General features: G+C 38.1%; 1 protein-coding gene across 1 annotated transcript; it reads left to right on the top strand.

The window, feature by feature from the left end:
- Nucleotides 1-5,646: 5,646 nt before the first annotated feature.
- On the top strand, nt 5,647-25,338 carry LOC139137084 (neurexin-3b-beta-like). The gene is made up of 3 exons (XM_070705049.1): nt 5,647-6,243; nt 16,053-16,179; nt 23,488-25,338. The coding sequence occupies exons 1-3, from the start codon at nt 5,962-5,964 to the stop codon at nt 24,462-24,464; spliced, it is 1,386 nt and encodes a 461-aa protein (XP_070561150.1). The 5' UTR covers nt 5,647-5,961; the 3' UTR covers nt 24,465-25,338.
- The last annotated feature ends 461 nt before the right edge of the window (nt 25,339-25,799 follow it).

Raw genomic sequence — 25,799 nt, 5'->3', positions numbered from 1 at the left:
CGTAAATGGCAATATGGCCGTCAAACCACATGATGTATTGAAATACCTTTTGCAAACTTGCAAGTACTAACACAATAGACAGTCTCGCTTCTACTGTCTATGCTCACACTAACGATGATATGGGCAAAATTTTCAGCTGAAATTAATTCTGAAAAAGGCGTAGCAATTTCAAAAAAATATAATATGGCTGTCAGGCCTGACTTTACACACATCCCAAATTTCGATTTGATTGATCATGTGGTTCTAGAGCAGGTGCAATTTTAAGGTTTTCCGGATATCAAAAAAAAAAATGTCAGGTCATACAACCTTCCGCAATGTCAAGGTAGTATGCATCATTTCTTATAGCCCCTGAGCCCTGTGCAAAGTTTCAGAAGCTTACATGCAGTGAGTTTGGATATCAAGGCCGATAAAAAAGATGGAAGAACTCAAATGAATCAATAGGAATGCACGCCTACTGAGCTTGACCCTCCAAAAGTCAGGAATTTCCTTGCAAAATATGATACTCGAGAAACAAATTTAACTCCATATTTACCAACCCTTCGATATCCAAAATGGCCGTCATCATTCCGATTACTCAATGAGAAAATAGTATTTTTGGTATATAAAAATAAACCAGTCAATTTTGTTCTGTACTCAATGAGCTTCAAATAAACTTCCTCAAGAGGTAGTCTAAAATGTTTGATAGTCAGAATATCTGTCCATGAGGCGCACTCTACCTTAACTCAGCAAAGCTTAGTGCAGCTTTGCGAATCCTGCAGATTACCTCTTCGAGAAGGGAGAGATAAAACAGGGAGAGATGTCATGGTGAGCTTCATTCCATTGAACCTGTAATTTGCTTGACAACGTGTCCGAAACTTAGAAGTGGACGTTAGACCGTGGCAAGGTGTACAGTGATTATTGAAAATCTATACATCAAAATAAATGAAATGAATAAATTTATACCCACGCTTTTTTATGGAAAAAGGTTGACATAAAAACAGACTATAAAAGGGTATAAATTTTCGAGACATTACTGCGTATGCTGTGTAACGAGAGGGTAAAATCATTTGTAAACATTTTGTGACGTGACAACAATAGCTTGGCGGCATTCTATCCTTTCCTTCCCTAGATCTAATAGTCCAATCATAAGAGGGCCAGTGCGTTAAGCTTTTGATAACGCTTTTATTGGTCCTCACTGGGCAAATTCCAGAATGGGGACTTATGGATTTAGTTGGTCCATGCGTGCATGCTTCCGTACATTCGTGCATTTCTGAACATGACTGGACCGATTTGTTTCAAACTCGGTGTAAGGACAACACATAGGCGGGCCGATTTATTCTGACACCCGATCAAATATGGCTGCCAGGTAGTCATTTGGGCGAAAAGCTATAATTTACAATTTCGCTTGACTAATTCCAATCAAAGTTGGCATAAAGACAGTACACTAAAACTTATATATGTATTTTAACTTGTTTTGCGACACAATCCAGTATGGGTGATTGGTGGTGTTATACAGGTCATTTTCCCCCACCAATGACCTGAGTTTAATTAGTCTTGAAGATTCCTCCATGACCTTGAATTCAATTAGTCATGTTTAGAATTTTCTGGAAGTTCATGCTGACTACAAGTGAAGATATTTCTAGAACAGTGATTAGCATATCAATAGAAATTATAGATTGTTCTGATATTTTATATAAACATTTTAGTATGGGGTGGTATAGATTTCAAGCAGATATATGGGATCGCATCACTGATGTGTTTACTTCAAGACTATTTTATACCTGCACACTCAAACAGTGGATTTATTCTGTGAACTTTGCATCAACCGAGCTCAACCCCTGCAAGCCAAAGGACTTCTCACTCATCAGTCTGTCTGACTCAACTTTAAAGCTTAGTGCTGTGCAAGATAAGATAAGTAGCCTGTAAGCTCTTACAGTTTGTACTTTATCACATGACTTGGTGATTAGTTTTGATAAATTTTATTTTGAAGAAAATCGCTAACTTCACCGTTTTCTTTTGGCGTAACAGTAGTTTGTTTCGTTTATGTTTTTAATTGTTTGTCCATGAGGAGGCGGTAGTGTCATGACTGGGCAGATTTCAACCAAACCATCCTCAAGTATATAGTACCAAGACGTTCAGATGCACGTCAATTTATCTCGCAATTCAATTCAATAGTGCATTTTTATTTTTAATATTTGTCCTTTTTGAGCCATTATTCAGACGTGGCTATATGGATTTCAATCAAACAGCGTACAAGTCCCGTAACGTTCAGATGCTCGTTAGTTTATTTTGCGATACAATTCTAGATGGCAGCCTGGCGATCATTTCTTTTTTCTTGTTTCTTTTCTTATTTGTCCTCCCATTACTCAGACATAACTGGTCCGAGAACATTCAAACTTTGCTCAAGGACATATTATTATGACATATAGCTACACGTCAATGTGTTTTGTGATGCAATCGAATATGAATGCCTTGTGGCAAATTTGTTTTATTTTTTTATTTCCTAGCAAGTGCCCAGAAATACCTAGACAGATTTCATTCGTTTGTTACGCTTGTACTTTGGGCAATGTGAGTTGAGGGGCTGGCTCATAATTTCTTCAGTGACTAAAGCTGACTCACAAGTTATCCGTTGTAAGCATCACTTTTTATATTAGACCTTTATTACAAGACGGCAGTACCATGGCTTTCAAGGTATCGATTTTCGTTCTACCCTTGTGCGAATATATACAGACGCAGGTCAGTTTGTTTCACAGGATGATGTAATACGGCCATCTAGTAGACATTTTGTTTTAATTTCTGTCTGTCCAGAGCCATTAATCTGAAATCCCAGATTCGATTACGATAACATTTGGCACAAGGGTGTAGTACCATGAAGTACAGAGAGATGTTGATTCTTTTGTGTGATATGATCCTACATGGCCGCCGGGAGGCCAGTTTGTTTTAATTTTAGTAAGGTCAGCGCCATTACCAAGACACGCAGGGACAAATTTCATTCAAACTGAACATAGGACATGCTATGACGTGTAGCTATGACTATATATACGTATGCTTACCAGCCAGTAAGTTATATCTAATCAAATCAAATCACCTAAATTACAGGTGGGGACTGTGTCATTTACAGTAACTTGTTATTTGCGGTATACAAAGCAGTGAATTAAATCATTTGCATCCTGAATGTATATACGAAATCTCCGTTCGTGATACTGATGCCAACGTTATTTAGATGAAACAGGACAACAATTTCACTCATACACAAGTAAACAACCTACTTTCCGAACAACATCCAAGTGCAATGTATTCGAGTATTTTTCGCAAACGAAGTAATTTTACAATCTTACAAATTAGGCTAGAATGTTAACTTGATATTGCATATGGCAAAAATTAGCAAAGTGTATATGAAACGAAAGAACTATGCCATTATGATGGACCAGCAAAAAACGAATAATACTATGATCATAGGAAAGATTATACAGAGAATTGATTTATATACAATGCTGTCTGCAAACGATAAATTCCTAGCTGGCTAAGGTTCACGCTATATCGTTACCGAATCCATGAAATTCCTTCAGGCGAGCGTGTGACGTATTTGTTCACATTTCCCGGACGGTCGCTTCAGCTGACGTCACGACTCTTTTATTGTGGGCTATATCCATGACCTGCGGCAAACCACGTTGGCCACATCCAGAGACCAGAAAAGTACGCAGTCGTTGGCCTTTCTCGACGTCATCGCCTGGAACTGACCTTTCGATTTCCATGACCTACATTATCAGTTCTTTACTATAAAGCGTCGAACAATGTAGTTGTTGGGTTGTTTATCCATGCTGGCATATTTGTCCCAAATTGTCAAATAAACAAAAACTTATCTTCAACGATTTTTAACGCCGTCAACGTACAGAAATATGGCCACATAATGTTTTTCCTTCATTGCTCACGCTAGCAACATGCTTTAGGTATTCTTGCGTGGGCCTACTCACTACCGTTGTCGCTGACGGAGTCCACAACATTCCAATGTCTTCTCATGTCACACCAATGGATGAATCAGGGGTCAATATCGTTAATGTTTATGCACGGTCGTAAAAGCCATCATGGTTCAGATTATAGAGTACATGTCTCTGCCAGGGCGCAGTTTGTTTAATTGGAGCTTCGATTGCACAAATTCGCGAAAACATATCCTCTCGGTCGGGACACTTCTGGATGACGTAATCCTCACTCTTCCATCCCATCTGGAGGCCTTTCATGGAAATTTACACGCAATTAAGGATCATTCGACACTATCAAACTTATGTTATTACTTTTCGTAGATTAAGAGGGGCCTACATGTATATGCTGCTTTTATGCTAGAGAGCTGAACTTTGACATACCATGAACTTTTACAAACTTTGACATTATATCTGCATCTTTGATATACAAGTACTTCAACATGCTTCAGCATTTAACAGATTATTGTGTTATTGATAGCTGTGAAAGTATATCACAATACATCTTCAAAAATGTAATCTCTAATTTCCTGTTATTTTAAAGTCCTTGTAATTTTACCCATTGTTTAGTAAACACTCTGTCCCAAATGTTCGCACAGATTTGTTACACGTTTTTAAAATATCTTGACAAACTAGTTCCGGTACCCCGTGCTACTTTGTCAATACTTAACAAGCCAACGATTAATACACTTCCAACAAGAACAAAACCATGAGTCCAAAAAGAGAAACAAAACTGAGATTAATGTTCTTAAATACTTTTATCCCGTTGTATGGTGCTACTCAAGTTACCTTGAGTCGTTGCAGCATTTTATTTGTTTCTGTTAATCTATAATTCTGCTGATAGACAAAAAATGGAGAGAGAAGCTCCTTAATAATTTTCGCATAAAATAATGATAGGACAACAATCAATTTGACATCACAGGGTCGTAAGGTCAGCCTATCCCCATGTCATATTTGAGTCGTGACAAATGTATAACGGTGGATTATTAGTTCCTGCTCTCTGTGACGTAACTTCCGCTTAAAATATATCCACTCTTTTTCCATATTAACATACAATGGATGCAGTCGTACGAGGTCGTTTATTTCATAAGGCACAATAGAATATGGCAAAAAACACAGATACTGCGTCATCAAGGGTAACTAAGTCAATCGTACAATCAACGTGGGTATAAGAATATTATTAACAAGTTTGTGTTTTACTTAATTTAGCAAAAGAGGTTATTTTCTACTAATTTGTTTTGACAAATTACTCTGAATCGTTCACAGTGCAGTGCACTTAATATGCGCACAGGTGACGTTTCCTATGTTTCTGTTGTTTCTTAAGAAACATTGACGACGGAATGTCTTCGAACATGAAGGGGATATTGATAACGTCATTAGGGAGAAATTTAGAGAGACAATAATCCCTTTGAGTCTGGTATCCCACTGTAAGTACGAGTTCAGAAAAACCATCCCTTTATTTCCAAGTAACTTGCATGAATCCGGTGCTTCGGGTTCGATGTCGACAACTTACAACAGTCAGGTCCATCGCAAGGTATGCTCTGTGACCGTACCGTTATTTGCCGTCCATAGTGACCCGATCTATAACCCGGTGCGGATTCGCCGAACACGGTGTATGACGTGTTGATACTGGGAAAGGCAAGGACATGTCTGGCGGAGGTGAAAGTGGTTTTCAAGGGTAGGAATCAGGACAGTCAGTGCACAACCACCCGGTCCAATGACGGCTATTTTTCCCTATACGCGGAAACTCGATGAAACTCAATAGTCTGTGAACGTCCGCCCGTTTGTAAGAGATACGCCCATAAACACAGTTCCAGTGACTGCTCCAACTACGTTTGTGAGCAGCCCAGCCAATTACCAGCTACAAAATTTGAATCCTATACGCAACATCCCGTCCGTATCAAATTCATAAGCTCTGCATTACTCATGCTATCCTCCGATTCCCTTCCTCGTCCTCACTTCTCCTCAATCCCACATCATTGTAGCACCGTTAGTCTTGACGATCATGGAATCTTACTCCGCGAACAACATTTACACTTTGCCAGTGACGCCACCGACTTCGGAAACCTATACGTTGACACAGTCCGCCATGACGGTGAGAACGAGACCCAAAACGTGGCGTTGGACACACTCGTCGATGCCGTTTCATTTTCTCATGGTGTGTTTGCTCTTAGCCGTTTGTGTCACATCGGTCGTTGGCTGGGGTCACCAAAGAACGGGAAAATACATCAAGAACAATGTGGAGATGAAACTTGAATCAGAAGAATTCCTTAACAGCAATATCAAGGCAAGTACTATACGTATTTGTACGTATTTGTGTCCTCAAAAATCGTATCGAATATATATATATATATATATATATATATATATATATATATATATATATATATATATATATATATACATACATACATACATACATACATACATACATACATACATACATACATATTTATCGAATTTTAACACTACCTAACAAATAGAATGGTTCGTCTCAATCATATATGTAAGAGTGTCGAGCTAGAAATCCTTTCACTCTATCTGAGGATTGCAAGATGCATGAAACTTAAGTAATATATTTCATTACTTTCTACTTGAAGTAATCTGTTTATTTATTTATTTATTTATATATATATGTATATATATATATATATATATATATATATATATATATATATATATATATACATACATACATACATACATACATACATACATACATACATACATACATATATTTTTTTCAAATATTTGAATACGATACATTTGAAATATTCGTAAAGACGTACACAGATACTTAGAAAGGGAGACTGTATAAAGAAAGAAAGACTGGCTAGGACTCGATCCGGAACGGGAAAGAAGTACTTTTCCTGAGAATGTACGTGTGCAAGTGCGTTTATTAAATCGAAATGTCGAAGTGGACAGGAGACACGCTAAGAGGTCGAGAGGATACAGTTAAAAATGTCCACACGCGTTGACATCACGACATCAGGAACCGTAGCCAAAGAAAGCAAACACGAGCAGCTCAGAGGCCGTGATTGTAAAATACAGCACCGGAAAATCTGTGTTACATCGAACGAGATCTGGCGAAAATCGAGAGTGATGTGTTAAGTTTTGACATAAACTATTGGATTGCAAGCCACATGCGATGCTGCGGTATTGAATTTATTGTGTGTAGTGCCTAAGCAGAGATATAGGTTGGCCTCGGATAATTTATCCGATATTGCACATCCGGGAATAAGTGAAATGATGTTAAGGGTCGTTGAAAGAATTACAGATAGAGTTAAAGTGGAGAAATGCTATTATTTCCATCGCTAGCTTGTCATTTATAGGAAGGCTGGAGATATGTGTACATGATGGATGAAATAAATAGACGACCCATCAACAGAATTGCGTTGCGAGGCCCTATCGTTGGAAATTGTAACTCACAGAGTGACCTCAGGGCACAAGAGGTCAAGGAATGGACGCGTTGATAAAATGGGGACAACACTATATCGTCGATGACAGAACAACCAACAATGGCGTGACTATGTGAGAGGTTGGTAGACATCGAGACATGGAAAGAAAGGCAGTATAGAGGTTGGAGTGTCGACGCATGCAGAGTCCGATCGATCGCACATGGGGCAAATACCAGACGACGCGACAACTATCGCATGAAAGTGATATGAATTTGGAATATGAAAAGGAATATTCCGATAACCTAGCTCAATCATGGAAAAAATGAGTGACACAAGACACGGAAGACTGATTTAGGCACGAATGGGTACATTTAGAATGTACTTTCTAAGTACATGTGCAAAAGATTGTGTTTTATTTTGGCTGAATAACACGCGAGTGGATGCTCTGACAACAGTGAACGAACAACTGTTTTGGTACGCTGATCTCGATGGGCATTGCCCTCAGGCTTTCCTTTTCTGCGGTTACACGCCGTATAGTAGAATGGACGCGAATGACGTAAGGCAAATACCGTTAAAAAGTTATTGTTTTTTTATCCCAAGAAGTTTTAGGGCGATGCATTTCACGGCTAGGGTGGCAGCGTTGAAATTTTTGGTTGTTTACCTGACTACACCTAAACAGGAAAGAAAATATAGAGTGACTAATTGCAAGGCCATATTTATAATTTACTTCCTCCAACTTTGTACAGTTTCCTTTAACCGTATCTATCTAGAAACACGCAGTGTTTACGATTAACCCTCGGGAAATGTATTATGAACTTTCATACATCACGCCTTAATCTGTCATGTCTGCCTCTCTCACTCACTCTCTCTCTCTCTCTCTCTCTCTCTCTCTCTCTCTCTCTCTCTCTCTCTCTCTCTCTCTCTCTCTCTCTCTCTCTCTCTCTCTCTCTCCTATTAACCCTTCGAGAACCATCAAAAGAAACAGTTGTTATACAATAGTATGCCAGTTCGGACATGCAACGTGTATTCACACAGTGTAACCAATGCAACCATATCTTTAAAGTCGCTGTTTCAAGAGTCATTAACTTTTTTTCTCCTCCTGAGTTGTGATCTTCGCTCCAAAAAGTAAACACGTTGCTTTGCGAGAATATACCACTGCCAAATTTGAAAACACCGACGACAGATACGAATACTCTTGGCGACGTTTATAAAGTCGCCGGAACTGCGCCCGTGCGAGTTTCTTGTTTACAAACAATGTATTTCGTGCACGATATCTAGATGCCCCTCATCATTATAGGTGCAACATTTAGATTATACGATGTAGATTATGACAAACGTGTTTTAACTTTCATCAATCACCATCGTACCTTGTATACAGTGTTTACATTGGTCGTATGGGTCCCTTACGATCTTTGAGCGCAGTTCCGACGACTTTATCCCTTAAAAATTTCATTGCCCAGTGCAAAACCAAACATTTGTATTCAGTGGTTGAAATAAATTTTGAAAGCTCAGTGGTGTCCCTGATGTTGTTTAAAGGAACACAGTCGTCGGAACTGCACTCAAAGGTCGTGTGGGACCCACACGACCAATGTAAACACTGTATCCAAGGTACGATGGTGATTGATGAAAGTTGAAACATGTCTGTCATAATCTACATCGGATAATTTAAATGTTGCAGCTATGATGATGAGGTACATCTAGATATCGTGCACGAAATACATTGTTTGTAAATAAGAAACTCGCTCTGTTTTCTCCATGCTTTTGAAGATCACATGCACCAAAATAGTACCAAGATCACACATAATAATGCAATTAAGCTAGTACACTCCGCCATGTTGAAAAACTTAAACATTTATACTCAAAGTTAAACCATTCCCTCTCGAAGTCACGAAAAGAATCAGCGGTCACTGTGCTAATTTTGTTATCAGAGAAACAAAATTATCTTGCCGGTATAATCTTTGTAATTATTCAAAATGAATGACATCCCTGTGTTAATTCTTTGGGGAAATTAAATTTTCGAATTTTCTCAAAAATCGAAAGCGAAAACGATTAACTCCATGAGCTTTATAAATCTGTCCCAAAATGGTAGACCAAAAAGTATTATAAAAGATAGCTGTCCCTGAGGTGTGTTCTGCCTTAAACGCGGAAACAGCGGACAGGCAAGTGACTGGAAGAAAATACAATCAAATTTCAAGTCTTGTAGAAATTAAACTCGGACAAAAAATTGCAAAGTCTAAATAAGCAACCCCCCAAAAAAATTTGTGGTGATTTTAAGTACCAAGTTGTCATCGATCTTCATCAGTTCAGTATTGTCATTGATTTAATAACCAGGTCCTTTGCCCCTATCATGGTCCTCGGATTACGCTGGCCTAGAAACTTAAGAGAGGTCGGCATTCGAAGGCCGTTTTAGCCCTGCGATGGTCCTATTAGACCAATACCCACAGACCCAAATTCATCGTAGGTGTCTGAATATAAGTATGGTGGTTAACAACGGGACCTCCCTGCGGAACAAGCAAACGTGGATAATGACCACATACCTATCCCACCCTAGCACGCGCATAACCGAGACTCAACTGCATTTCCTCAGGCTTTTGTGAGTTTAAAATGCAAAAGATATCCTGCTACGGAGAACACACTCAGGTTTCCAGATTCTGCCAGGCTCAAACAAACAATAAAAAGTCAGTGTGAAAGTTGTCATACGTGAGAGGGATCGTGTGACAATTGTGAGGCATATTGAAGGGGCACCAGCGAACACTTTCGATAGGCTTTTCATAGTCTATAAATTTACATCAAAGCATGCATTTTCTTGTGTGTTGAAATACGAGGTGTTAGCCATGAGAACGGAATTCGGTGTACACAGAATACAATGCATCGTTCACAAATTAATTCTAGTAGGAACTAAATACAGTCATCAACAATAGACAGGGCAGTGTCATTTGGCATTGCAACACAACTTTGCGCCAAGAACAAAGACAAAATTGCAATTTACAAAAGGCGTACAGATACTTGAGAATACATCAAATGTTACAGCCATTTGAGTTTCATATGGAAAGGACGCTTGATTGTGCAATATTAGATAAAAGCGAATATAGCACTCTTAAATATGGACAATAGAGAATATCACGTGGTGTTGTTTTTCATATACGCGGTGTTTTATATGCTATTGTGTCAGCACTGACATAGGAAAGTCGAGTCAGCAAAGTTTCACGCATGATTTCAGAGTGACGTATATTTTAGTTTCTACGTTTGATCACGCTCCCTCAGTGGTCGTTCTATACAGTATGGCATTAGCATTAATTGATTTCAACTGTACGTGATACTTCTAGCAATCTGTGCGTAAAGGTCAACGGATGTCAAATGTCCGGTCTGGCTAGGCCATTTTACCTACTAGGATTACGTACATGCATGTGGTGTATCATGGCTAAGGAAACGAATGCTCCCCTTTTTTTGCACTGCACTGCACTTAAATCGGTTCACGGGTCAAATGGTCATCTGGGAAAAATAAAATTCAAAATTTGCAACAAGAGTATTTTAGCGAGAGTTCGGCTGCCAGAGGTCACGTGAATGGTCTAGTTGCCACTCATCCGTGCCGGCTCGGTCGATTCCGTTGTGTTTCACACCAGATGAAGTGGGTACCGATCGGGCGATGACGTTCTACAGGAAGACTGGAAGGCCATCAACGGTCGTCGACCACTATCGGATTTTCCCAGGATTAATTGCACCAATAAGTTACTGTATTCGTATTTTGTCAAATTCTTGCAAATGCATGTATAACCTCCACAAATGTAATAATCTCTACAAATGTAATATCAACCACAATTGTAATAAAATCAACCACAAATGTAATAAAATAGTCAACCATTAATGTAACAACCCGCAACCACAAATGTAATAAACAAATTAACCATAAATGTAATAAAACTCAACCATAAATGTAATAAACTTGAACTTGCATATGTGATCATTTGTTTATCAATGCCCTGAGTAAATAATAACTTTATTAAGACTAGTGTAATGTTATTGCATACTTTCCTGAAACTAGGTTTCCTTTCCGAAACACAGAATAGAATACTTTGAGAACGCTATCAGAAAACGGCGAGGTACTGATCAAACCGTTAGATAATGGAAATGGAACAGCAGTTCTAGACACTGATAATTACATAATAAGGAAGCGTCAAAATAACTCGTCAACCGGTGATACCACACAAAGTTACAGATGACTCAGAACAAATAACAGAGATCTAGAAATATAAAACCTTATAGCAGAAACTTACGACACAAAACATGTTGACGAGAACATATATTTCAATCTAGTAAAAAACAATACAAACACTACCTTGAACACAGTAGAACAAAATTAGACATCCTGGCATCCCTAGTGAAGGAACAAACTTCAAGTGGGACAACATAGGAATAAAGACAATCTATCGATTATTCCACACAATTTATCCACTGAAGACGAATTTGAGGCGATTGATTAAGAAAGTACGGCAATTTTCGAAAAACCGGCGTTAAAGGATCGTAGTGTTATACAGTCTTCCCCACTCTGGAGTAGAGACTGCACTGACGTTCAGATTACAGCTGTGTCTAGCCATGGCAATCAGTTCTGTACACAAAACAGGGAAACGCAAAATACACTTTCAAATATGCAACACACTAAACGCAAACAATTAAGAAATGAATAATGTGTGGAGTTGCCTTCCTTATTACATAGATCAATATTTAAGGGCTAATTCCTCAATTGCGACGACAAAATAGATTTATTACATTTATGGTTGAAAAGTATCACATTTATGGGAATTTTTTTATTACATTTATGGTTACCATTTATTACATTTGTGGTTGGTGTTTTTATTACATTTATGGTTGATTTTTGTTACATTTATGGGCGATATTACATTTATGGGTGCATTTTATTACAATTGTGGTTGATATTACATTTGTGGAGATTATTACATTTGTGGAGGTAACAGCATGAATATATTTTATCTTGGAGATTCGGCCAATTAGGGAGCGTTCAGTTATTACGGCAGGGGATGGGCCGGCAAAATCCAGGGGGTCACCTTAAATTTGAAAACTGCAAAGCGGAGGGGTCATGTATTTTTCAAACAGCTCAGAGGGGGTCACTTAATTTTCATAAGTATCCATCCCGTCAAAATGCAGTTTCAGTGTTCAGAAATATTCTGGGAGATAAAAATGATTCGCTGCATGATTTCATTCTCTGAAGTCATTTAACTGTGAATCTGAATGAATGTATAATTATCTGTCATATGAACATCTTGCCTTGGCAACTCTGAGGCTTGTTTTCTTGTAAATCGAACTCATTGGGGACAATGAACAATTTCTGTTACTTACATATTAGAGATGTAGCAAGGTTTAGGGAAAATATTTAACAGTTACCTGTAGACTAATAGTACCATGAAAAGTGAAAACATACTTTTTCGTGAAATTCAAATTCATAATTGTTGTCCATATTTGAACTTTCAAACACCGTATTTAAATCAAGTACATTTGTATCAATTATCAAACGCCTATAAAATGCAGATTTAGTTAGGTTAGCATTGTAAAAACGTATTTGTAGTTTTCTCGTAGACTACCACGTGTAGTGAATCAATATTTCGATGAAATTCCAAAATCAAATTTCTTGCACAAACATCCACAACAAGTACATTAAAAAGAATTATCAAACGCCTATAAATACACAGATTTGGCTAGTTTTGTATTGGAAAAAATTATTCAGTTTCCTCATACACTACCATGTATAGTAAATCAACATTTCGGTGAAATTCAAAAGTCAACACGTATGCACTTGTAACCACCCTATTGTATCAAATACAATGATGTCAATTATCCAACGTCTATGCACAAGTATAGAGATTTGAACGTTAACGCATTGTGAGATTGTTAAAGGGGCCTTTTAAAAAAATAAATCTTAGAACTTTTTTTCAATTCTATCGCCCCCCCCCCCTATCGAGGTGTTAGCGTGTGAAGCTTTACTCTTGCAAATGGCGGGGGAGGGGGTCATGAAATTTTTTTCATCTTGAAAGGGTCATCGATTTTTGGTGCAATGAATAGGGGGTCACTTATTTTGACTGATACACAGGAATAATTTGCCAGCCCGACTCCGGCCATAATAACTGAACGCTCCCTTAGATGCTGCAGCCTTGACTTACTGATATCTTGGGAAACCCTGTCAAATGCAAGCGGATATACTGACTTGAAGCCAATTACAAGCTGTGGATTATTCGCAGTGGGGCATTTTTGCAAATGTTGGCGGAAATACTCAGTTTCGATCGTTAATGTAAGATACACCAGTTCATCCGTAGTTTGAAACTTTCAAATCCAGGAGGGTATACTCAGTTGGGGCCAATTATATTAGCACATGCAACATCTGTTAGCAATGAACGGTGACGTTTACTATGTTTGCTGTCTACCGATTGCGATTACTATGCTGCCTACCGATAGTCAAGGAGAAATAAAAGCTGTCACCTTTTCATATGATTATTCGTTACTTTCGCTCATAAAATTTATGCATTTTATCGTTGAAATACTAAAAAAAAAATATTAGCCTGAACAGAACACATTATGTGTACATCTTTTTGTTGACTATGCATTCTAGCGTAACCAAACTTCAGTTGACAACATTGGCTTAGGATATTTAAGCAATAAAGCACACCTAGCGACGCAGTACCACGAGATTTTGACCAGTTCACGACAGACATGCACGAGCGAGTGCATATATGAAGTGAACTGGTCAAAATCGAGTGGTATACCGTTGCTGGGTGTGATTTATTGCTATTATATCATAACACTATATTGAAATTCTGGCACGGAACGTCAAAAAACGGATTTTCGCCCAAGCCGAGAGCTCGCGCGTATGCCTGCCGTGGTATATCGCCAATATACCATGGTTCTTTTCGAGTCTCGACTAATCAGATTGCTGTATTTGCGCCATCAATATACTGGTATGATATAATTTTGATATACAAGCTGTTTTACTCGCACTTCACATGGGACACTTCAATATGATTGACAACACATTGTGTGGAACCGTTGACTAAAATAATATTGGGACATAACGGATATACACGCTGTTGAAACGTTTCACAACTGACTTTAGTACGACATTCGGAGAAGAGGAATAAATTGTCTATTTTGGACAGATGAAAACACTAGAAAGTACGCCGAATGCTACAGCATAATATATGGAACTGAGACTAGTTTGTAGGTAAATCATACACGTTTTCATCATTTTCGCATACCGGTATATACATTTGGTGTCACACAAGCTAACGCTGCATTCACAGACGCCTCTGGAGGAGGTGAATCCGAAAAAAATTCTCTGATTTTTTAAATGCCTCCCCTAACAAACCCAAAACGCGTTCAAAGCCTCCCCTTTTGACTTGCTCCAATTTTGCAATCTTCCCTCAAAAATAAAATCGACCTCATTTTAGACCGGACAGATTTTTCCTTTGTTTGTGTGTTTCTCTTCTGGGGAAGGAAATATAGAACATATCTGTTTTCAAATATTTTCTCTTACAGGAAAACATATTGTAAATATGGAAAACAGCGATCTCCGTAATAAAGGCTTTGAAACCTGAACACAATTACATAATTGTATAAAAGGGACATTAGCTGTGCTCTTTGGCCGATTTTTCAGTCGTCCGTATTATTCTCTGTATAAACTGCAGCTTCTTGCAGCCTAAGATATAAAGCCGCCTATAGGTGACAGACATACGCCTTGTATTGCAAAAAAAACCAAGCCTTTCGATATAAACGCAAGCTTCATCGACTTGAAGCAAAAGCAATATTTTACTCAATGACCGAGGTTGAAGATCTAGAGTACAAACACAACACAGTTCTAGTAGGTGTTATTACATAATATATTCATACTTAAACTGAACATAATTAACATAATTGTATAAAGAAGGGACATTAGTTGTACCCTGTGGCCAATTTTTTAATCCGTATTGTTCTGTGTATGAAATGTGGTTTCTTGTTCTACTACCTACAGCATTGTAGAATAGAAAATATTCTGTTTGGCAAAATACTCTGTATGTGTGTAAAAACCGCCATCGTTGTTATAGATGACAAATAATATTCTAATGTGGACTTTGAACGCAAAGTCGTATCGTGGTATTATATATATATATATATATATATATATATATATATATATATATATAAATAGATATATATATAGACAAAAAGATATTTTGAAATTTTGAAATTGATATTTTGAAAGAGACACAATAGCGTTATTCACAGCGACGCAGCCTGATGTCTGTGATCTGCAATGTGCAAGCGTAGTCTCTCCATCACGGTTTGTGGAAAGACCGTGTCTCCATGTAAGAAATTCTGTGATAGCCGCCCTTTTTGCATTTATGGGAATATTTTCCCGTTTGAAAAGTTAAACGAAAGATGACTGTCACGTGCAGCAGGGATCCACGAATTCGTTAACTTTATCGCGGATATCCGGTCGTTCGCCTCATAATTGTTTGCCGGCTCTCGACACAAGTAGCTCATGATGTCCTTTTTTCGACGAAAACGAGAATTGACGAGTGGCTTGATCTAGTCATGTGACCGAAAAACCCAAAAAATAGTCGAGCCAACTACCCTTTAACAAAAAGATAAATAAAAAGATTCCTATAGTATTTTTCTGTTTAATTTATTTTTATCGCATTTTATTTTCTTCTAGGTTATTGCTAGAGGCAGTAATTTTGGCGTTGGAATGGACGATGCTCAGGCCAAAAATAAGGACAAATATCATGACAGGCCAATCGTGATGAGAATACGGAAGGATGTTGGGACCTCGCAAGGAGCCGGTGAGTCAACATATAGAAACACGAGAGAGAGAGAGAGAGAGAGAGAGAGAGAGAGAGAGAGAGAGAGAGAGAACTCTTCCAATGTGGTCAGCGCATCATGTTATCTTATTCCTCGGCTTAGTGATATCTCGGAATTAATAATGAGACTCTATCAGTTGAACTTCAACACGTGACTCGCACTTCACGGTTGCTCTTTTGCTAACAAGGTCACCTATACAATCTGTAAATTAGCAATTCAATTGAAGATTCTTTTATGACATTGGATTCGTATCCGTTACAGAATTTGAGCATAAACGACCTTGTCAAAAAATTGAAAACTGCACAAGAAGGCATCGGAAGTTGATCCAATGACTCCTAAAGATGAATGTTAAGTTTCTTTGAGCTAAGCATGAGCAAAAATTTTGACACTTTCAATTTACGTACTGCCTCAAAGGGCCAGTATCTATATTTTTATTAACCCTTCGAGTGCCAAAGTCAACTTTTGTTGCCTTTATAGTAAGTGACATACCCAGCAACTTTTTTCAGATCTAGACAAGTTTTATCAGATTTTTCCAAAAATTTTGGTCAAACATTGCAGCCATTGAAATGTTATATCCATTTGGTCCAAAATTATCAAAAAATTACAGAAAAATTCAAAAATCTTGGTAAGAAGTTACACTGAAATTTTTGTGAAAAAAATTGCAGCACTCAAAGGGTTAAAGTTAACTAACTAGACTTTCCTTGTTCTACTCTCCAAAGCATGTTGAGATGCAAAGTATTCAGTCAGCTGCGCCAGTACGTGTTTAGACCGTAATCATGTTATTGTTTTGCAAGTGAATTCTGGTCCGTACCAGCATTCACCTGTAAACAATAACAGTGCATTTAACACGCATAGACACTGTTTTGACAAGTTGAATACTGGCTGTTTCTGCGTGCTTTAGGGAATTAGACCAAGAACTTGCAATTGACGTACAAAACAAAAATAGTTAAATAATCATCAAAAGTTACAGTGCTGACCATTTAAAACCCTTTTTGCTGGATTGATTACAACAGCGAGTCCGTTTTTACCTTCCTTGTCCTTCGTTTTAGGCCCTGTTGCTTTCCAGCTGATCACGGGTACCCTTAATGTATACGTAGTATGCGCCTCGAAAGAGAAAGACTTCTGTAAACATTTGCTCAAACTTTCCACGAGGAATCTTTCAACCATTCTCTTTCAAAATCATGAATAAAAATCGGAGGTCACCGTGCAAATTTTAGTACTAGAGGAACAAATAACTCAAGATTTACCTATATTTAAGATTCAAAATGGCCGCCATCCCTGTGTTAACTCTATGGAGAGAAGAATTGTTAAAGTTTGAGAGTCCAAATGTCTCTCCCCGAGGCGCGTTCTGATTTCCCTTATTTTCTATTACCTTATTATGAAAATAGCCAGTTGACTTATGTTATAGTAATCAAAATTATTAAAATATACAGCATTAAAATGCTTATGCCTGTGGAAAAGAAGTCCTCCGCGCCTTCCTTGCTTTAAATACCAACTTAGCAAGTATGGCAAGTTCCTTAGAATAAGTACGAATTGCATTCTTTTCCGTGTAAAACAGGGCCGAAAAGCTAGACTGCGAGTGCGCCCAGCGGAACGTTTGAGCTCCACAGACTTCTCACTGTCACCTGTGCGTCAGCAAAGCAAAGGCCACAACTGCACAAGCGAATGTTGACTTTCTACCTGTGGATCTACCAAGGATGTCTTCACAAACATGTAATCGGACTGCGCGCGTTCATAATATCTTTCATCCACAACGCGGAAGAAATCTAATGAACCATTCCATTTGAACACGCTGTATTTGCGTAACTGTCCGTTATGACCACAGATGTACAAAAATACTCGATTTTTGTACATCCACGTTATGACTCGTACATCATCAGTTCTTTTGTTCTATTGTGCATTGCATTCTTAACCGCTACTTGAAGACCCTTACAGAACAATTAAGCTCGGCTTACTGAACATTTTGACGTGATTAGTTTAGTTGCCAAGGCAAATACGTGCTGAGTTGTAAAAACAGAGCAAAGAAAATGGAAAATATGATCAAATTAGGGTAGAAAGACTTTCAATTGTAGAATTATACACTAGGTTTTGGAAAGTTTTAACGATGTCACAGAGGAGCTCAATTTCCGGTATGAAGCTACAAATGAAAGGTCACAGTTTTGAATCAAAGCTCCAACAAGGCGTCCCTTTATCAAGAATACACACACACACACACATACATACATACATACATACATACATACATACATACATACATACATACGTACATATATACATACATACATACATACATACATACATACATACATACATACATACATACATACATACATACATACATACATACATACATACATAGATACATACATACATACATACATAGATACATAGATACATACATACATACATACATACATACATACATACATACATACATACATACATACATACATACATACATACATACATACATACATACATACATACATACATACATACATACATACATACATAGACATACAGTCTGTTATCCGTTTATTTCAGTTTTTTTTTTACCCTGAGGAAGTGGGATTAAGCCCACGAAACGTCGAACAATAAAATTTAGTTTGTAATGAAGAACACCGTGTCCTAAAGTTGGTGCTGCTTGACCTATCCTGTCAATATATATATATATATATATATATATATATATATATATATATATATATATATATATATATATATATATATATATATATATATATATATATATATATATATATATATATACAGATGAAAAAAATGCAGAAAATGACCAATCAGCGTCCAATATTTGCTGGTCAATTCCTGGTATCCCAGGAAGACTTCTAACAATACTCATTATAGGAAGTTTCGTACTTAATGAAGACCTAACTTGGTCCGTCTCATTTCCGCGGGGGCGGAGCGCGCGACTAAATTGACATGGCACGATAATGTATTTCCGACATGCAGGGTCGAAACTCGTAGTCTTATTTTTCACACTGACGCACACAATGCTTACGAAAAGTTTCCAACGTGGTCTTCATGAAAGGAAAGGGTTCTCTTTAGCTCTGACTGGCAGGGCTGTCTGTTACCGGCTATAGGCCTCCCACCTCTAGCCTATGGGCGGTAACACACAGCCTTGCCACTCAGAGCTACGATTCTCTCTCCACTGTATTTGATAAAAGGTCAAATACAAGGCAGAAAGTCTGTTCGGACAGCCCCTGGCGACCTTATTGGCCTTTTGTTTGGACTTTGCTCAGGAAGCGGAGCGGAATACTGATCATGATGTTGTGCCTCCAGCTGTCGTTTAAGATCTCATTGACAAGAGCAGCTAATTTAGCGAAGTGGAAGCGAAGCGGGATACTGGTAATGACGCTGTGCCTTCAGCTATCGGCTAAGGTCTCAGCATGAATATAACCATCGCATACACACATTATTGAGTATTTGAAAAGTAACAAAGGAGGTTTAATGACCATGGATTCACCATTGACAGGTATCAGATCAAAATGTTAGAAAATTTCCTGATGCTGTCTGCCAAACACAGCTAGCTGACCACTCATCAAAAGCAATTCACTCCGATTAAAGGCAAATTTACTCCGATGCCCTCGCTGATTTCACACCTGTTGTGGGGACTAACGCCCGCACACGTGACATTAAAACACGTGGCTGTCCTGTTGTTCTACAACATTCAGCCAACAGAATCAGTCAGCGAGAGCGTGAACGAAATTTTATGAAACAGGTCACGTGTTCTTGTAACTTGTTAACTACAAATTTTGGCTACCCAAACATTAAAGAAAAGTTATAAGACCAGCTAATTTAGCCAATCACAATCTTTCATGTCCTTTCAGCGAGTGTTATTCTACGTCTGTATCCCACATTATACATCTGACTAGAGGTACACTCACCAATACTAAAGTGATGTGAGAATCACAATTTAAATCTTCATTCACTCGACACCCCTCCCCTCAATACTCTCAAAACATTTCAAATCCCCCTACTGTATCATGATCAGAAAATTCAATACCCCAATATCATATGGCCAAAGATTTATTGAGCCAACGATATTAAACTAGAAGTTTGACATCCTTGGTTTTTAGTGTGTTTTTTTTCTCTTTGTATCAACTCCAATCTCTCGTTTTTACACCCTACATTGTCAAAACATTTAGTATCCAGCGTATCAACACAGTCTGCATATGTGGTATGTACACTATTCTGGCAGTTGTATTTCAGTCCAGCCATGAATTGTAATGTCGATATTACAATATGACAATGCTGCATATTCATACTCAAGCTGTGTTAACAAGCTGAAAGTTTTCACATTAAAAAAAATTCAGTACAAGAAAATGGTGTTGATACACAGGATAAAAATGTGTGGAAAAAATATCAAGTTGAACATGGCTACAATCCATCTTGATTGGTCTCCTATAAAAATTACATGTTCTCTACGAATATTCTACTCACAAACATCAATGAAAATATGTTATACGGGGTGTGTTTTCAACAAGATGAATACGTAAGGGCATTTCAGCATATGGTGAAGGGGCACCAACTGCAATTTTTGTTAACCCTTTGAGCGCCAAAGTCAATTTTTGTCACCTTCATAAAATGTACCCCAGTCAAATTTTTTTCAGAATTTTGCCAAAATTTTGATAAGAAATTGTAACCAATGAAATGTGATGTCTGTTTGGTCCAAAATTATCAAAAAAATTACAGACAAATTCATAAAAATTGGTAAAATGTTGCACTAAAATTTTAGCGGGAAAAATTACAGCACTCAAAGGGTCAATATTCAATATCCATATTTTTGTGTGTCACCATGTAGTTTCTTGTTTTATTTCCCGAAACAAGTATTTGGCTTGTCAAGAGTTGAATTGGTATCATTACATACAGTCACAGCACTAGCCTGGACTGTAATTAAGTTGTTACAAATTACAATATTCAGCTTGTGCTGATATTGAAAATGAATGTGGCGTTTCGATGCATGCTATAGAGTAATGAGACAAGAAGCTGGCTTATACACAGCACGGAGGATATCAACAATAATTGCATCTCGTTACAAGGTATCCTTCTCGATTTTTCTATGAAAATTCAATGGCATTTATCCTATGTTAGATTTTTCAAAATAAAAGTAATAAAATGCTAAACAATCATTCTGAAATTTGTTAGATTATTATTAACATTAGAGCCACTGAATGACATGACAGTGTTTTATTGAATTATCAACAAACCTTACCCAGCGGAAACCGTCTACTATCCTCCTTCGAAACCTCCCCTAGCCCGAATTCTTCCAGCTCTCCGAGGCCAAGTATTTGTCGTTGCAGCCTAAGTATTAAAATAACCAGTGCTGAGAGACATTATTTTCGCCTTCAAGACCTTTGTCTGGTCTCATGCCCCATTTCTACAGCCGGCTGCGCTGCTCACGAAAATGGGGTCCCTGCTTTCGTGAGTAGCGCAGCCGGCGGCAGAAATGGGGCAGGGGACCAGCTCAGCGATTGAGAGTAAAGGACTCCTACCAGCTCATCGCCTGATTCGTGTTCCAAATTGCCAGAGGCGAACTTTCCGCGCATCGACGAAGTCCGGAAATTGCGAGATTAAGACACTATATAAACGCACCCTCAAATTATCAAGTGCCTAAATGCTAAATTTTCTGTTATATTTAGTCTTTACGAAAAATTTAATATACTTTCTAATAGATTTGTCTTGAAATATCAAATGATCATTTTATCGACACAGCTGCATGTGTACGTTAAATGTCATGGTCGACAGTTATTTTGCCTGACGGGAGAAGAATTAATAGCTAGGTGTTGCAGATGATGTATTAGTAAGAAGATGAGTGCTACTAGTATAAAAAAGTGAAAAACACGAACGGATGGCGTGTAATGAGCTATCTTCCCGTGTTATTTTCCATTTATGGACATAACATGTTCCTCATAGTTGTGCAAAAAAAAAAAATGATTCGACTCTTACAGAAATTTCACTTGAAGGTAGAGCGAAATCATATTTGCAATTTGTAATAATTGAGGGTTGAGATAAAATACATGTTCCCGAGGAACCGACCTTCCACCGCGGATAGAATGTGAGCAAAAACAAACGACAAAATTTGATCGAATATAAGTCAGGTCAACAGCGCGGGTAATGTTGAAAGTTGCCATGGTAATAACATATAAACCGAGAAAAATTTAATCGAATATATATCATGTCAACAAAGCGGGTAATGCTGGAAGATGTCATGAAATAACATACAATTATGCCATATATATATATATATATATATATATATATATATATATATATATATATATATATATATATATATATATATATACACACACGTATGTATATGTGTGTGTGTGTTCGTATGTGCTCGTGTACTTCCTTGCATCTTCTCCGAGGTAGAGTGGTCGATGCAGGATTTCAAAGCAACTTTACAATAAAAATGAGAACATATAAGTTTGGTACCTATTACTCGAGTTTCACGCATTCACGCGATCGTCGGATAGGTAGATTTTATTCTCTAAAATTTGCTTCAGGTGCTCGCACATAAGTTGGGTCAAACCATTTGTGATGGTGGGTTAGGATGGAAATTTTCGTGTAAAGCTATGAATACTTTCAGACTGTCTGAATATTGCGGGATGCATGAAACTTAAGTAACAGATTATAGTTAAATATATATATATATATATATATATATATATATATATATATATATATCGCGAATATGCAATGCGAAACTTCAATGTGTCTTCTTGTCGGGGTGGGGAACTGGTTAGGTTTTTTTTGAGGGGTTGTAAAAAAATTGACGCAAAAGTTGACAGCAGTTAAATACAAAGTTGTCCTCATTAGTTCTTGATGTAATTCTGTTTTCATGTTTATTATTTCCTCTACTGACTTAAGCAATATGTACACCTGAACACGTGTGCACACAAACTTGTAAATATAAATATGATAATTATGTGCAAGTATTTGCATATATGTGTAAGAGAATATATGTTTATCAGTTTATGTAAGTGTATTCATTTATGTCCTTTATCATGTGTATTTTATATTTATTTTATATATGTGTGTGTATGTATGTATGTATGTATGTATGTATGTATGTATGTATGTATCTTTGTACGTATGTATCTATGTATGTATCTATGTATGTATATATGTATGTTCATATATGTGTGCAATATATAATATTTTTTATATTTCTTGCCATATGGGCATCCGGGCATCCATATAAAATTCTATCTGGCGACTGTGTGTATACGATAGCAATTATTCTATTTTTATTTCATCTACAGCTGGAGATATTGCTACATCTCTCAGAGCTTCTACTGTTGGTACCAACCCGCTCGGTGGCCCATACACTTTGAGAACTCTACCAGGTGCTGGAACTCCCACAGCTACCGATCAGATGACCGACTACGCCACCGCTGAGGGCTCGGCGTCAGGTGGATGCGCAGACTCTGACGACGAAGACTGCGTGTCTGGTTCGGGATCGGGATACGAGTTCGGCTCCGGTGAACAGGATGAGACGACGGTTGCCCCGGTCCGGTCATCGACTCCAACGAAAAAACTGACTGTCAGTGAAAAAACAACGGCAGAACCAGAGATTGCAACCAGCGAAAGAGCAACACCCCTGCCAACGCCTTCGAAGCCGACGTCACCCCTGCAAGATGGCAGTACTGCAATTCTTCCCCTCACTAAGGCAACACAAACAACTGCAGAGGACACACACTCATCTCCGTTTCCAACAACACACCTTAAAGATAGCACGTCGATCGCCAGGGCGACATTCTCCTCCCAGACACCTCAGACGGAAGATTCTGAAATAACCCCGCCCGAACCGACAATGCCACAAACCCCAGAAAGTGAGAAAACGACGGGAACTTTTGTCAGCCAAGAAGTTAAATCTACCACCTTTACGACGAATCCAGTAAAAACCGGTGCTAGTAATAAGCCTCCGAAACCAACGGCTGATGAACAACTAAGCACAGACGCGCCCGGTGAGGGCGCAAACTCGCCGCTGGCAAAATGGCAGACAGCGATTGTCGTAGGCGCGGTTGTACTTATTCTCTTCATCACAATCTTGGCTGTGTATGTCGCCCACAAATGCAGACGCAGAAGCGAAGGCTCGTACGCTGTTGATGAAAGTCGCAACTACACCAGCCAGGGAAAGCACACGGGGAGTCCGCCGATCACTATGACCGCAATAAACGATAAAAAGATCACTGAGAATGGTGTGGAGGGAAAAGCCAACAGAGAACTATTTGTTTAAATAATCGAAAAAGTCCAGAACTGAAAGTATTCCTGTGTCGTTATCTTTCCTTGGATTTAATATTCACTTTCTCATTTTATGCAGTGATTGCCTCCACCACAGGCATTTGTCACGTCATTTTTGCAAGGACGTGATTTTTTTACCTGTTTGCATTACACGCAAAGCGATTTGCAGGAAGTGTCAAATACCTGTGATTTCCCCATCGATCGTGCGAACTAGTTCAGCCCGCCTTGTAGCGCAGGGGATTTACAGTGCGGGATTGGCCGCGCGAAGGCTAGCGAAAACTATCAATTGCGACACATGAGGTCCTCCGGTCGATGTTTTGTAAAAGGCAATTTAAACACAGGCGAATTTTAAATTTTAGGCAGTTTCGAAACGTATGACTGAAGTCTTTGCTGTATGCCTTCATTTACATGAGAATTTATGCACCATATAATTGTTCTCTTTAATTAAATTCGCTTTCGTTATTTCATGCAGAAAAAATTCAAACGAGGAGAAAGAGGAGAAAAATGATTCCTATTAATATAAAGTTGCCAGAATTGGCCAAGATTTAAAAATAATAATTCAAAATGGAGCAAGGTCATACTAGTATAACGCTGCCCCGGATATCAAATTGTCCACCCCTTACGTCTGAGGTTATGACAATTTATATATACTAACAGTAACTCCACGAACCTTCATATAATTCAAAATTCCCGACTTTGAACTTTCTTTGAAAGCAGTTTCCGCAGTCTGGGAAAGTTTGCCAAATACACCGATGGGGTGTTTTCATTTAGTGCAAAATAACAATGTTTCGAAGTTCAATACCGCGAAGAAGGTAATACCAGAAAACGAATAAATAAATAAATAAATAAATAAATAAATAAATAAATAACAAATCGTCTCCAATTTCACAAACGACACCTTCCTTATCTGAGAATTTACACTTGTTATCGTCTTGTATATATTTGTTGATGTATTTTGTCATTTTTCGTTATAATCTTTCTCCTGCAACAATTTGTATCGTCGTAACATGGAGCAGTTTCAATTGTCGAGTTTGTTTCAGGGACTGGCCGTCAGATATAGGGAAGGATGGCCAAAATGGGAATCGAATCTGTAGCAAACATTGTAGCCGTTCGTATTTTTGGAAGAAAGTGCAAATATAATATGTTGTGCAACATCCGAAAAAGAATAATTTATTCAGTTACATTTTGGAGCGCGGACAAAAAATGCATGTCGGCTCTCGCCTTCCCCAGAGACTGCTGGGCTGTCCCTGAACCAGCATTTGATTGTTCAGCTTAGTCTCTCTTTGATCTAGAGCTTCTCTTCATTTTTACTGAACCATGGTACAGTCTT

Source organism: Ptychodera flava, chromosome 7 (genome assembly GCF_041260155.1).
Source record: "Ptychodera flava strain L36383 chromosome 7, AS_Pfla_20210202, whole genome shotgun sequence".
Taxonomy (NCBI): Eukaryota; Metazoa; Hemichordata; class Enteropneusta; family Ptychoderidae; genus Ptychodera; species Ptychodera flava.
The sequence above is the reverse complement of the archived record's forward strand: the minus strand, read 5'-3'. Positions and strand labels throughout refer to the sequence as shown.